This window comes from Rosa rugosa, chromosome 1 (genome assembly GCF_958449725.1).
Source record: "Rosa rugosa chromosome 1, drRosRugo1.1, whole genome shotgun sequence".
NCBI classification, from domain to species: Eukaryota; Viridiplantae; Streptophyta; class Magnoliopsida; order Rosales; family Rosaceae; genus Rosa; species Rosa rugosa.
The window spans coordinates 17,522,057-17,536,774 of record NC_084820.1 but is presented as its reverse complement, the minus strand read 5'-3'; the positions used below and the strand labels follow the sequence as shown (position 1 = coordinate 17,536,774).

The 14,718-nt window shown below is 38.0% G+C and overlaps 3 protein-coding genes across 5 annotated transcripts; all 3 read left to right on the top strand.

The window, feature by feature from the left end:
• Window positions 1–119: 119 nt before the first annotated feature.
• On the top strand, window positions 120–3,796 carry LOC133721825 (F-box/kelch-repeat protein At3g06240-like). Of its 3 annotated transcripts, none has more exons than XM_062148578.1 (2): window positions 120–1,431; window positions 3,369–3,796. In XM_062148578.1, exon 1 carries the CDS (start codon window positions 238–240, stop codon window positions 1,399–1,401), a length of 1,164 nt encoding a protein of 387 aa, XP_062004562.1. In that variant the 5' UTR covers window positions 120–237; the 3' UTR covers window positions 1,402–1,431; window positions 3,369–3,796. The 3 variants fall into 3 exon arrangements, with proteins under 3 accessions (XP_062004562.1, XP_062004554.1, XP_062004548.1); XM_062148570.1 differs by lacking the exon at window positions 3,369–3,796 and adding an exon at window positions 2,144–2,940; XM_062148564.1 differs by lacking the exon at window positions 3,369–3,796 and adding an exon at window positions 2,947–3,326 and having other exon boundaries at window positions 121–1,431.
• Window positions 3,797–7,074: 3,278 nt separating this feature from the next.
• LOC133716014 (F-box protein CPR1-like) lies at window positions 7,075–9,335 on the top strand. Its single transcript, XM_062142775.1, has 2 exons — window positions 7,075–8,375; window positions 8,997–9,335. Exon 1 carries the CDS (start codon window positions 7,075–7,077, stop codon window positions 8,332–8,334), a length of 1,260 nt encoding a protein of 419 aa, XP_061998759.1. The 3' UTR covers window positions 8,335–8,375; window positions 8,997–9,335.
• A 2,982-nt stretch (window positions 9,336–12,317) lies between these two features.
• On the top strand, window positions 12,318–14,260 carry LOC133721815 (uncharacterized). The gene is made up of 2 exons (XM_062148551.1): window positions 12,318–13,418; window positions 13,875–14,260. The coding sequence occupies exon 1, from the start codon at window positions 12,769–12,771 to the stop codon at window positions 13,378–13,380; it is 612 nt and encodes a 203-aa protein (XP_062004535.1). The 5' UTR covers window positions 12,318–12,768; the 3' UTR covers window positions 13,381–13,418; window positions 13,875–14,260.
• The last annotated feature ends 458 nt before the right edge of the window (window positions 14,261–14,718 follow it).

Genomic DNA, 14,718 nt, shown 5'->3' with positions numbered 1-14,718 from the left:
TGCTCTACTCCGTGTTGGATTGGGACATTTGGCCTTCTGTTTTTTTGGTAGCCTAAAATGGTGAGCGAGTGAGTTACACCATCAGAATAAGACTTGTTAAAAAAAAAAAAAAAAAAAAAGATAACCAGACGACATCGTTCTATTATCATAAGGTTTCCGTTTTGGCTATCGCTCAGCGCTTTAGGTTTCATCGCCTCCTTCCTTCTCCTTTGTCATCTTCGTGTTAGACTTGGTGCAATGGCAGAAACAGAAGACCTACCGGAAGAGATTATAGTGAATATCTTTACTTGGTTACCCCTCAAGTCCTTGATCCGATTCACCTCCGTTTCGAAACGTCTGCGTTCCATTATATTGTCCGATCCCAAATTCGCCCAATCCCAACTTAAAGCAGCTCGTCAGCAGAAAACCCTCAGCCGCAGACTCCTCGTCTCCACCAGCGCCCCTCGACTCGAGCTCGACTCCCTAGACTTGGATACGCCGTCGTTTGGAGAGCCTTCCTCCGTAAGAAAGCTCAGCTTCCCTTTCCCGCCACGACCGGGCGATTATGTCACGCTACTGGGCTCCTGCAATGGTCTGGTATTTGTAGCTGTTGGTGAGAAATTGTTTTATATCTGGAACCCGTTCATTGGATTCTTGAAGCAATTACCCGATCCAGGTTTTCCCTTGGATGAAAATGCGCTAGCCTATTATGGTGCTGGCTATTTATCCGCCACCGATGACTACAAAGTTTTGGTAGCCTCCTATCGCATTGGTGAATGGGAGATAGAGGTCGAGATGTTCTCATCGACAACTCACATATGGCAGAGGATTGAATCCCCTCGCCTGCGCATCACTCTTGAACTCGATCTTCAAGGTACTCTTTCGAATGATGCACTTCATTGGCTAAAATACGACGACGACGACGAGGAGCATGAAATAGTTTCTTTTGACTTGGAAGACGAGGTGTTCCGGAGAATGCCACTGCCTAATTTCGAACATGATGGTAAGACTTTCTGCAAGCTTGGGGTTTGTGGAGGGTGCCTGTGTGTATCGCGTTATCCGGATGGTGCTGTTGACTCTATTGATTTCTGGGTCATGAGAGAATATGGCGTCAGTGGCTCATGGATTATGCTCTTTAGCTTAAAGCCGCCTGAGTTGCCCTTGTATTCCAGACAATTCTTGGTTGTGGAAAGTTGTACAGTTGCCGCGGATTGGACTGGCGAGGGGTTCGAGTTGATAAGGATTGATCATAAAGAAGACGAGAAGCTTGGGCGGTATATGGTTAAGAGGGTTTGCATGTGTATGGTTGAATATGAAGAGAGTCTACTTTGGATTAGTGGTTATCATTCAGGAAAAAGAGATAGAGCAGGTCAAGATACTCGAAACCCATCAGAAGGCCTCAGGAAGCTGAAATGGAAGTAATGTTTGCTCTTTGTATTCAAATGATGGATGGTTAGTCTCTTTCTCCTCATTTTGACTCTGTTTTCATGCATTTGGAAGTCAAAAGTGGTTGTAAACCAGTTGAGTTCCTTGTATCTGTCTCTTGTGCCATGCATGCTTGATTCTTGTCTGGCTTTGTCTGGCCAGTTTGTTCATCATAAATTTTGCTTCTCACTAAGGTTTAATTGGAGGTCTTGGTTTATGTGTAGTTGCTAGAGATGAGAGAGTTAGCTCTTTAATAGGTCCATGTATAATCGTTAGTTGACACTTAGAAGGCATATAAGGTACTAGTATCTCTCTCGGTCAGCATTAGAACGCATGTCTGGAAATGTGTAAGAGTGGTTTCATACAAGTGCCAATGATCTTTTGTTAAGATTTCTGCAATAGCTGCCGGAATTGTTTCAGTTCATATTAGTGAGTAGTCTGAGTCACTCGTAAACTTTTTTCATAAAATCATTTTCTAGAGTATCATTTTGTCACTTCAAGTGGCCAATCATCTACATAAACTCTACTTTGTACCAAAGGCTGACCGAAAGGAATTTTGGTACTGTTTTGAAATGCTTTGAACCAAATAGAGGAGCAGCACTCTAGACTAATAATGTAATATCGACGACGTTGCAAAGCTGTTTTGAGTTCTTATTTCTAATTTTTGTAATTTTGATGTTCTTGGAACTGAAACAGAGCTTATGATTTCTGAATTAGTATTTTGTATTCTGCATTACAGTATATTGAATCGGTATCAAACAGAGCATATCAAATCTGATTTGCTACTGTTAGCTACTCGAGTTCGAGATGTTCTGAGGCAAGAGAAAATTATGTCTATGGTGACAGGAAGGGCCAATTTTGTGAAGTTATATTTCAACTTTTTTACTTGCTCTGTTATGCATCCAAGTGCTGATTATTAACTCCTCATTGTCACTCTGCTCTTATGCCTTTAAGGGTTATATATTTGTTTAGATTCTCCTTCAGGCTTGACTTATACTTATTGTTTTGGAACATGCATGACCAGTTTGTTCTTGGAAGGTTTTCTAAATTTAGGGTTTTGATGGCGTAATTTGATGCCTTGGTTGATGAGATAACTTGCTAGTCCGTAGATAGTTGATGTATATAAGATGCTATAGGCCATTTACAAAAGATAAAATATAATTTTAACCTCTCCAAATTTAGTTGGTAGTAGAAGTATATGTCTTAACAAGCGAAAAATAGTTTTTGTTTTGTGATCCTCAAGGGAGTTTCAATTTTTGCTTTCTTCTTTTTTTCTTGTTGATTTTGGTTCTCCTTGTGGTCTTTATGCAGCATTACCTTTCTTGATATGTAAAGGAATATGTGTTACCAAATTATAGTCAACTTGCAACGTGGTCAATACAATTAAGTTCTGTAAATATTTGTTAGTTTTATTATATCTCAGTTGTGCTGCTCCCAAAGCAGAATAAAGGTGTGATTATCTTCCGTGATGATCATTGACGCATTTCTTTTCATGGATTTTTTAACAGATGATTGAATGTGTTGTTTCATTGATTTTGGTAGGGGTTTTCAGATGCAAGATTGCAAGAGCAAGCTTAAAGTGTCCTCATTGATGATGAAGATTCTCATAATTTCACCACTTCAAGCTACCTATATGTATATATGTTCTGTAAAACTGTTAGGATTAATTACTATTATACAACGAGACCTAAAAATCTAACTGTAAGGCTGTAAGCAATCTATTTGGAATAGTCTGAGACTGTAGTGACTGGCTAATTTAAGTGTGAACTTGCTTGAGCTTAATTTCTTACACTTGTTTCAAGATTGGAGCCTCAATCTTGGGCTATAATGTATGCTTTGACCTTTCAATATTTCTCATTTTGTGAAGAAACAAAAGGCACTATAACTCGAGCTAAATGTCTGAAAGGATCAAATCTAAGCTATTCTTCTCTCTTTTTTTGTTGCACTTCTTTTTTTTTTTTTAGGGGGAAGACGTCAATAGAACCACACACGCACCCTCATACAGTGTATCCCAGCTTTGCCAGACTAATCACTGCACCGCAGACGCACAAACCCTCGTGTTAACAAACAAATGTCTCTCAAATCTGCCGGTCACGGGATGGAGCTGGGAATCAAACGCTAGACCTGGGGGTTCCAGACTAGGCCGCTCGACCAGCACACCACACCACGTGGTTGCACTTCTTAAATCTACATTATTTGCCCGGTAGTGGAAAGGCGTTTTCTTTTTGTAAATCAGTGTATGATTTTGGTAGATTCAATACATTTTGGTAGATATCCTATTTTGAGTTTCTTTCTTGGACAACCTAGGTAAAGCTAGCAACAAAGGTCTTTATTGTGTTATTATGGGAGGATACATTAATCATTAATCAAATAACATAAGACAAATCGCCAACTCTTTTGACTGGATTTCGTTTTGGTTCTTATCGTAATAGGGGTTTTGTGCTTAAGGATTGATTTTCCTAGTGTGAAACCCAACTTTATCCGCATTGTGCGTACTCCATCATAGTTTGTAGAAGTTTTTGTATGTATATTGTGGTCTGGTACGTGGACTTAGGTGTGGAGGATTGGTAATAAACAACAAAATCGATATGAATACTGTTTAGAGCAATCTGTTTGACATGATTGAATAAAGACTCTAGCTTGGCTTCGTGATTATCAAGGGGTGGATAAGAATGTTCAAAGATCAAAACCCAGCACAAGGCAGAAGAATAGTCACTGTTGAGCATCCGAGTGCTGGTTTTTAAATTTTCATTTTCACTCTGTTCTCATGCCTTCTGAAGATTATTTATCCGTTGAATTTTCACATTCAGGGTGGACTGATATTTTGGAAGATGCATGACCAGTTTGTTCTTGGAGAGTATCTGAATTCTTCACGTTCATCTCAAAAGAAAAATAAAATAAAATTAAGTTCGAGTGGATAAATTTGATGCCTTTGTTAATGAGGCTACTTGGTACTTGGTAGAGTCTAGATAGTTGATCTAATATAAGCCAACTTATTTTGGCCTCTCCAAACATAGTATAGAAGCAGAAGGGTTTTTCTTGTTTGTCTTTGTTTGTGTGTGTGTGATGGTGAAGAGGTTGGGAGATTTCATTTTTTGCTTTCTTCTTAGTTTTCTTGATTTCTGTTCTCGCTATGGTCTTCATGCAGCATCAGTCGTGCTTGATATATGAGGGTATTTTTTTTTTTTTTTTTTTAAGTCAATCTTCCATTTGTTAAATGAAGTTATGTTCTTTTGTATTTCATCTCACATGCACTGCTCCTAAAGCAGAATTCTTCCTGGATGGTCATGGACTAATTGGTTTTCATGGATTCTTTGTCCGATAATTGAATGTTTTATTTCTTGGATTTTGTAATTGATGGCTTCATTCTCGTTGGTGTGGACCTGATGAAAAGGAGGCACTTTTAGTGATTATGAGATTTCTCAAAATTTCAGTTATAGGATCCTTAATTAGCAGCTAGCTAATGTGTTTGATCCATTTTATTTTGTTAATCCACTGTGTTTGTTGACATGATTCAATATTTCGATATGAAGAGAGTACTCAATCCACGACACGATGCCAACGACCAACCTGACATCAATATTGGTTGCTCTGTGCATTCAAGTTCTAATTGCTCGTTTCATATTGTTTGAATCTGTTAGCTGAAGCAAACGGATGTCAGTTCTGACATTCAACTAAACTACTGTTAGGTTTACTCCATAGTTTTGCTATGTTAAGGTGATTCAAGATTAGCTAATGTAACAGCCGATCATTGTCTGAGAACTGACTTAATTAAAAAGAAGAGCATTCGCTTGGAGAATGAAAGTCTTCCCAAATGACTGAATTCAGAGAGTGACAAGCATCGGCTACAAAATTTTATTCTCTTAAGACGCGTTCGAAAGAAACATGGGCCAAATAATTCATCAACTATATATTTTGAACCAGAATTTGATTCTCTGAGAAACTTATATTGCACCCTCAACACTGTGATCAGTGAATTGGGGTTTTCAGATGCAGGACTGCAAGAGCAAGCTTAATGTGTCCTTGGTGATGATGAGGATTCTCAGAACTTCACCACTTCAAGCTGCTTATATGTATTTATGTTCTGTAACTCTGTTAGGTTTACTTCATATGTTTTGTTTTCTTGCAGTATTAGCATAAATAGTAGTATGCAAGGAGACTCACAAAGCGAACTGTAAATGCAATCTATTTGGAATCGTCAGAGATAGTATGCAAGGAGACCAGCTAACTTGAACCGGTAGTATTAGAATTTTTTTTTCTTTTTGTCGATCAGTGGAGTGATTTTGGTGGATAAAATACATTTTGGTGGAATTCGATCTAGTCGGTTAATATATGGTACTGTATCTAGAAGACAAAGAGCTAAGTTAGTCGTTTAATATAAATTATACTAGCCTCATATCTGTGTGATGTATGTGTTATTATTGAAAGAAGGAGAACGTGAAAGTTTTATTCTCACACGCTTTCTTAATTTTACATTTTTTTTTTTGTGTTTTTGTAGATCATCATAATAATTCTTTGAGAATTGAGATTATTTAATTATGAGTTTTTATTTTTATTGTAAAGGACATTTATGGCAAATTAAAATTTATTGGAGCCTTTGACACCTTTACCAAATTTTTGCTTCCATCTATCGTAGTAGATATGAGTTGCTAATTACTTAGAGCAACTCCAACAGCTTCCCCATATTTTGATTTTTCTCTACTTTAGGGAAAAATGAGCCTCTTTTGCTCCAACAGATTCCCTATAATTATCCCTATTTTAGAGAAAGTGAGGAAAAAGAAAACCAAATTCCCTATATTTACAGCAATCTCTAAAATTTAAGGAATAATATGGAGATTTTAGAGATTGCTGTAAAATAGAGAATCTGTTGGAGTTGGAGAAGAAAAATATGTTAAAGCTTTGACTTTTGCTTCCCTATTATACAAAAATTATAGGGAAGCTGTTGGAGTTGCTCTTAGAGCATCTCCAACAGCTTCCATCTATTATAGGGAAGCAAAAATTAAAATTTCGAAAAAATTTATGATCCAACATTCCAACTCCAACAGATTCTCTATTTTACAGATTTCATAATTCTTCACTAAATCCTTTCCTAAAATTTTACAGATTGCTGTAAATATAGGGAATTTTGTTTTCTCTCTCATCACTATCTCTACTTTAGAGATAATTATAGAGAATCTGTTGGAGCAAAACAGCTAAATTTTTCCCTAAAATGAAGAAAAATCAAGATATAGGGAAGCTGTTGGAGTGCCCACAGCCTCTTCATAGTGCTTCAAAACAAAAAGTTTTACTTGTCAATAGCTTCCCCAGTTGGCCGAAATTGATGATTATGTTTAAGGAAAACCAAAATTGGGAGAGAATTAAGTCGTGTTTTCATTGATAATAGAGATCTCTTTATATATAGGATTACAAGACATAGAATCAGAGTTGTACAAAGAAAGATAATCGTACAATTAATCGGATATCTATGAATATCTCCGAGAATTTCTAAACCATATTACAACTAGGTCAAATAACCTAGAGTTTAGGCCAGACACATAAAATTCTGGATTTACTTGAACAGATCATTATTTTTCAATAATATTACAAAAAGAGAAAATAAAAAGGATAAACGGAAGTGAAAGGATCATTTTACCCCTGAATAAGATGTATTAAGGGGACGACATCGTTTCTATGTTTGTTTCTGGATCCTCCGCCTCAGTTGAGTCGGTTCTCTTCCGCTCAGTGCTTCATCTCGGAGGCTCCTTTGTCATTCTTCGTCTTGGTGCAATGGCAGAAACAGAAGACCTACCGGAAGAGATTATAGTGAATATCTTTACTTGGTTGCCCGTCAAGTCCTTAATCCGATTCACCTCCGTTTCGAAACGCCTGCATTCCATTATATTGTCCGATCCCAAATTCGCCCAATCCCAATTGAAAGCAGCTCGTCAGCAGAAAACCCTCAACCGCAGACTCCTCGTCTCCACCGAGGTCCCTCAACTCGAATCTCTACAGTTGGATGATACGCCGTCGTTTGGAGAGCCTTCCTCCGTTAGAAAGCTCAGCTTCCCTTTCCAGCCACAACCGGGCGGTTATGTCAAGCTGCTGGGCTCCTGCAATGGTCTGGTATTTGTAGCTGTTGATAATAAATTATTTTTTATCTGGAACCCATCCATTGGGTTCTCGAAGCAATTACCTGATCCAGGTTTTCCCTTAGATGATAATGTGCTACCCTATTATGGTGTTGCCTATTTATCCGCCACCGATGACTACAAAGTTTTGGTAGCCTCCTATTGCATTCCTGAAGAGGAGTTAGAGGTCGAGATGTTCTCCTTGAGAATTCACATTTGGCAGAGGATTGAATCCCCTTGCCGCTCCGACTTTCGACTCTTTCGTGGTCAGGGGACTCTCTTGAATGATGCATTTCATTGGGTAAACTACCCCGACAACAACGAGGAAGAGGAGCATGAAATAGTTTCTTTTGACTTGAAAGAGGAGGTGTTCCGGAGAATGCCACTGCCTAATTTCGACCATGATGGTAAGACTTCCACCAGTCTTGGGGTTTGTGGAGGGTGCCTGTGTGTACCGCGTTATCCGGATGGTGCTTTTGACTTTATTGATTTCTGGGTCATGAGACAATATGGCTTCAGTGGCTCATGGATTATGCTTTTTAGCTTAAAGTTCTCTGATCCGCCTGAGTTGCCCTTGTATTCCAGAGAATTCTTGGTTGTGGAAAGTTGTACAGTTGCCGCGAATTGGACTGGCGAGGGGTTCGAGTTGATAAAGATTGATCATAAAGAAGACGAGAAGCTTGGGCGGTATATCGTTAAGGGGCTTTGCATGTGTATGGTTGAATATGAAGAGAGTCTACTTTGGATTAGTGGTTATCATCCAGTAGAAGAGAAGGAGCAGGTCAAGATACTCGAAACCCATCAGAAGGCATCAGGAAGCTGAAATGGAAGGAATCTTTGCTCTTTGTATTCAAATGATAGATGGTTAGTCACTTACTCCTCATTTTGACTCTGGTTCATGCTTTTGAAAACTGTTTGTTCATTTTCTGCTTATCTTATACCATGCATTTGGAAGTCAAAAGTGGTTGTGAACCAGTTGAGTTCCTTGTACCCTTCTCTTATGCCATAATTGCTTAATGCTTGACTGGCTTTGTGTGGCCAGTTTATTTTGCTCATTTTCTCTGCATTGATCTAAACAGTCAGTCTTATGGATTAATTGGAGGTCTTGTTTTATGTGTGGATGCTAGAGATGAGGGAAGTCAGCTATTTAATAGATCTATGTACAATCGTTAGTTGACCCTTAGAAGGCATAAAAGGTTCAAGTATCTCTCTTGGTCAGCATAGGATTGGTGATCCCATTTCTCTTGGAGTATTATATATGTATATAACTGAATATTCATTATGGTTTCTACCTTTGTTTGTTATACCGAAGGGGCTGCAATTAACTTTTTTGTTTCTGATTTATTGTCCTTAGTTCTGTTCTTCCTATTGATTTTATATAGCATTAGAACACATGTCTGGAAATGCATTAGAGAGAATATGACGTCTATGACTCGTGGAGTAAGCTCTTTAACTTTTTTGATTCGCCTGATAACCTATCCACAGGTTTCTTGGCTATGGAAGGTAGTACAATTGCCAAGAAATGGATTGACGACGAGACCTGGTTGGTAAAGATTGATCATAAAGCAGAACCGGAACTTGGCATGTATATGAATATGACTCAAACTCACTTAGCATGATTCCATATGAAGAGAGTCTACTTATTAGGATTACTGATTAGTCCTGATTTGCTCTGCGTGCTGGCTAATTACTCCTAAGTTTGACTATCCTTTCATGCATTTGAAAATTATTTGTTTAATTGTTCATCTACTTCTTAGTTACATCCTGTTACTGATTGATCAAACTTTTTGATTCCTTTGGAACTCAAACACCGTTATTTATGTGTCATCTCTTTACTCCATCATAGTTTTGTAGGGTTTTCATATGTATAATATTGTCGTCTGGTAGGTGATATGAATATTGTTTTAGAGCATTCGGTTTGACATAATTGAATAAAAGGAGTCTAGTTTGGCTTCATGATTATCAGGGGGTGGAAAAGAATGTTCAAAGATCAAAACCAAACACTTGAAGCTACCTGTATATGGTTCTGTAACTCTGTTAGGTTTTCTTCATTAGTATGCAAGGAGACTCACAAAGCTAACTGTAAATGCACAAGTCTATTTGGAATCGTCTGAGGCTGTACTAGTGGTGGTACTGGCCAACTTCAACTGTGAACGTGCTTGAGCATAACTTGTTGACTACTTAGTGATATGGCTCATCCTTGTTTCAAGATTCGAGCCTCAGTCTTATGCTAAGTCACAAAAAGATTCCTGAAACTTACCAGATTTTCTACACCAATAACCACAACGACGATTTGATCTACCTGAGCTCGGTCATCTAGCTTGTTTACTTTCCATAACCTAGCATATATGCCACTATGCTAGGTTATGGAAAGTAGTGTAGTTGTGCTGAAAGCTAATTATTTTGAGGTGATCAGGGTTGGTCATAAAGAACAGAAATCCGGACAGTATATAGTTGACAGGATTGGGTTTGACTTGTTGGAATATGAAGAGTATCGACTCTGACTCAATGATGATCAATTGATCATGATGGGTTGGAAGAGAAGGTCAAAAAACAAGAAGAATAATTGGATTAATTCCTCCGTTTGCCCATCCAAGAACTGGTTTATTGCCTTTGAAGATTATTTATTTGTTCATTTTTTGCTTCAGGCTTGACTCAATTTCGGACAGCATGACCAGTGTGTTCTTGGAATATTTTTCTAAATAGTTCACCTTAATCTTGCAGCTTTCCACTCTATTTTCTTGTTCACATTAGACTAGTTCTAATCCTAAAGCAGAAGATAGGGTCCATGCCTTTCATATGCATGGTTTGATACCTATGTGTTCTTGCTTAGATTTTCCGTATTAATGCAAGAGTAAGTGGATATATTGCCGTATTAGATTTGTCACGTTTGGTTCGCAAAAAGTAAGCATCAAGAAAGGAAACTTGTTTATTTGTTGCGTTTGGGCCAAATACTTTCCTGAATGAAGGAAAAATAAGGGGGAAAGTTGTTCCTTCCACACACAGCCTTGTTTGGTTCTTCAGAAATTTTACATAGGTTTGTATAAAATATTGGATCTCAGTTTTGATTATGTGAGAATGAAATTCGTTAACTTGGTTTTCAATTTGATACCCTCACTTGTCTAGAAACTTTCATGTGTACAATAGTTTTGAGACTAGTAAATATATAAGAATCTAATATATAATTTTTCGCAACTAATATTTAATTTTGGTTATTCCAAACTCAAATGCTATGTTTTGATCGAGATCCAAAGTCTTCCATTTTTCCATTTGTAAATACTAAATAGGAAAAAATCGTACGCATGAAGGATTTTCTTACACCTTCCTCTTTTTTGATTTCATGAAAGTTTCTAATTCTCCAAAGGGCATAATCAATTTTAGGGAGAATATCACAAATAGTCATTCAACTTTTACCTGTTCGACACTTTGGTCACTCACTTTTTAAATATATCACTTTGGTCACTCAACTTTAACTATGTTATTCACTTTAGTCACTTCGTTAATTTTTTTCATTGAAAAAAAAATATTTACCACAATACCAAGGATATTTTCGACCAACCAATTGTGAAAAATTGAGAAATCTGAATAAGGATGAATGGAAGAGGTGATTAAAGTGAGATTTTTTTTTTTTTTTGATATATCATTAACTCATGTCGATATATCATTAACTCAAGCCAGAAAGGGCCATTATATATCTTCCATCTACCATGTATGGATAGATAAAAAGTTTGTGGTGGTACCACAGCGATACATAGATTAGGTCCAATCATTTGATTGTTCCCATGCTCACTTATTAAAGAAAGCCTATTAAACTATGGACTAGTAATGCATAGTAATAGGCTAGCAAATTCAAAAAAGGAAACTAACTAAATAATGGGTACAAAAACCCATTAGTTATTCTGGACCCAAGAGAAAGCAGGCCCAAGATCAATGGCAAAGCCCTGGGCCCAACCATCAGCCCACAAAGTCCATCAAGAACAAAACCTAGTTGCCCCCAAGTTAGAATTACCGTCATAAGCAATAACGGCGCCGGCCGGCCAACCTCCCATACCGACCAATTCGAAGGTAGCCACACGTCCACCTCCTTTGTCGACCTCTCCGAGATTAGGGCTGGGATTTGAGCCCAAAGACAACCCAACCACATGCTCCTCCACTTTGATCTGGACACCCAAAGTCGTTTGGTGATTAAAGTGAGATAAAATGCTCATTCGGTGACTAAAGTAATTGACAGAGTAATAGTTGAGTGACCAGAGTGATATATTTGAATATTGAGTGACTAAAGTGTCAAATGAGTTATAGTTGAGTGACCATTTGTGCAATTCTCCCTCAATTTTATTTCTTATAACTTAGAAAGTTAGTCAAAATTGACCATCATTGTTTTCTACAATCTTATATAATTAGGTAAATTCTTAAGCAGCCATAGTCTATAAATATGCAGAAGAACAACATTTTTATCAAGAAAGGTTGAAACTTGAAAGGGTAAAACTTATATTAACCATAAAACTGAAATGAACTACCCACCATCCATTTCCTTTCCTTTTATTTTCCAGTTTTTATTTATTGACCCTTTTAGAAATTTCTAAAAACAAAGGCAAAATGTTTAAGAGGCTATGATTTATTAAACGGAAGTGAAAGGAAGATTTATTAACAAGACGACAACGTTCCATTATCATAAAATCTCTCATCGCCTCCTTCCTGCTCCTCCTTTGTCATGTTCGTTTTGGTGCAATGGCAGAAACAGAAGACCTACCAGAAGAGATTATAGTGAATATCTTTACTTGGTTACCCGTCAAGTCCTTGATCCGATTCACCTCCGTTTCGAAACGCTTGCACTCCATTATTGGAATTCGCCCAATCCCAATTCAATGCAGCTCGTCAGCAGAAAACCCTCAATCGCAGACTCCTCGTCTCCACCGACGCCCCTCGACTCGAACTCGAATCCATACACTTGGATGATACGCCGTCGTTTGGAGAGCCTTCCTCCGTTAGAAAGCTCAGCTTCCCTTTCCCGCCACGACCGGGCGGTTGTGTCAAGCTGCTGGGCTCCCGCAATGGTCTGGTATTTGTAGCTGTTGATGAGAATTTGTTTTATATCTGGAACCCATGCATTGGATTCTTGAAGCAATTACCTGATCCAGGTTTTCCCTTAGATGAAAATGTGATACTCTTTTATGGCGTTGGCTATTTGTCCGCCACCCATGATTACAAAGTTTTGGTTGCCTCCTATGACCTTCGTGAAGAGGAGATAGAGGTCGAGATGTTCTCATTGAGAACTCACATTTGGCTGAAGATTGAACCCCCTTGCCTAAACATCCCTTTTCTACTAGATCTTCAGGGGACTCTTTCGAATGATGCACTTCATTGGCTAAACTACGTCGATGACAACAAGGATGAAATAGTTTCTTTTGACTTGGAAGACGGGGTGTTCCGGAGAATGCCACTGCCTAATTTCGACCGTGACGGTAAGACTTTCAGCAAGCTTGGGGTTTGTGGAGGGTGCCTGTGTGTATCGCGTTTTCCGGATGGTGCTTTTGACTCTATTGATTTCTGGGTCATGAGAGAATATGCCGTCAGTGGCTCATGGATTATGCTCTTTAGCTTAAAGCCGCCTGAGTTGCCCTTGTATTCCAGACAATTCTTGGTTCTGGAAAGTAGTACAGTTGCCGCGAGATGGACTGACGAGGGGTCCAAGTTGATAAAGATTGATCATAAAGAAGACGAGAAGCTTGGGCGGTATATGCTTAAGGGGGTTCGCGTGTGTATGATTGAATATGAAGAGAGTCTACTTTGGATTAGTAGTTATCATCCAGTTGAAAAGAAAGAGCAGGTCCAGATACTCGAAACCCATCAGAAGGCCTCAGGAAGCTGAAATGGAAGAATCTTTGCTCTTTGTTCAAATGAGAGATGGTTAGTCACTTACTCCTCATTTTGACTCTGGTTCATGCAGTTGAAAACTGTTTGTTTATTTTCTACTCATCTTAAACCATGCATTTGGAAGTCAAAAGTGGTTCTGAATCAGTTGAGTTCCTTGTACCCTTCTCTTATGCCATGGATGTTTAATGCTTGACTGGCTTTGTTTGGCCTGTTTATTCATGGTTAATTTGCTTATCACTCTGCATTAATCTAAACAGTCAATCTTATGGATTAATTGGAGGTCTTGGTTTATGTGTGGTTGCTAGAGATGAGAGAGTCCGCTATTTAATATATCTATGTACAATCCTTAGTTGACATTTTCCCATGTCTCTTAGTATTAGATATGTATGTAACTGAATATTTGTTATGGTGTTTGTTATACTGAAGAGGCTGCATTCGTTATGGTTTTACCTTTTGAAGATTATTTATCTGTTGAATTTTTGCATTCAGGGTGGACTGATATTTTGGAAGATGCATGACTGGTTTGTATTCGGAGAGTTTCTGAATTCTTCACATTTATCTCAAAAGAAGAAAAAGAAATAATTCTAGGGGATAAATTTGATGCCTTTGTCATGAGGTTACTTGGTGGAGCCTAGAATCCTAGATAGTTGATGGAATGTAAGCCAATTTACACATGATGCCGATTTTGGAGGGAGCAGAAGTTTTTAATTTTTTTAATTTTTGGTGATCGTGAAGAGGTTGGACGATTTCATTTTCTTGATTTCTGTTCAACCCTTCCCACGTTGTTAAATAAAGTTAAGTTCTTTAAATGTTTGCTCTTTTGTATTTTATCTCAGTTGAACTGCTCCTAAAGCAAAATTCTTCCTTGGTGGTCATGGACTAATTGGTTTTCTGGGATTCTTTGACTGTTAATTGAATGTGTTATTTCTTGGATTTTGTAGGGGTTTCCGGATGTACGAATTGATGGCTTCATTCTAGTAGTGGTGTGGACCTGTGAAAAGGATGCACTTTTAGTGATTATGAGATTTCTCAAAATTTCAGTTTTAGGATCCTTAGCAGCTACCTAATATATCTATGTTCAGTGGCTGAGACTCTGACAGATTCGTTCTTTGTTTTAAGTTTCGACAATGATAAGCTCTGCCAATGTTATATTTCTCTTGTTTGATTAACTTTTATATTGTGCGAAGAGGAATGTAGATTATTGTATTATGTGTTGGTGCAACTATAATTTATATATTTCATGTCATTGAAGTTTGTTTAAATCTGGAACCCTCTTGACTTGCTTGTCTAGTAAGCTTTATGATTGATCAATGTGTTTGATCCATTTTATTCT

What these genes read in the sequence shown, in the direction of transcription:
- LOC133721825 (XM_062148578.1), top strand. Translation starts at nt 238, where the DNA reads ATGGCAGAAACAGAAGACCTACCGGAAGAGATTATAGTGAATATCTTT.
- LOC133716014 (XM_062142775.1), top strand. Translation starts at nt 7,075, where the DNA reads ATGTTTGTTTCTGGATCCTCCGCCTCAGTTGAGTCGGTTCTCTTCCGC.
- LOC133721815 (XM_062148551.1), top strand. Translation starts at nt 12,769, where the DNA reads ATGTTCTCATTGAGAACTCACATTTGGCTGAAGATTGAACCCCCTTGC.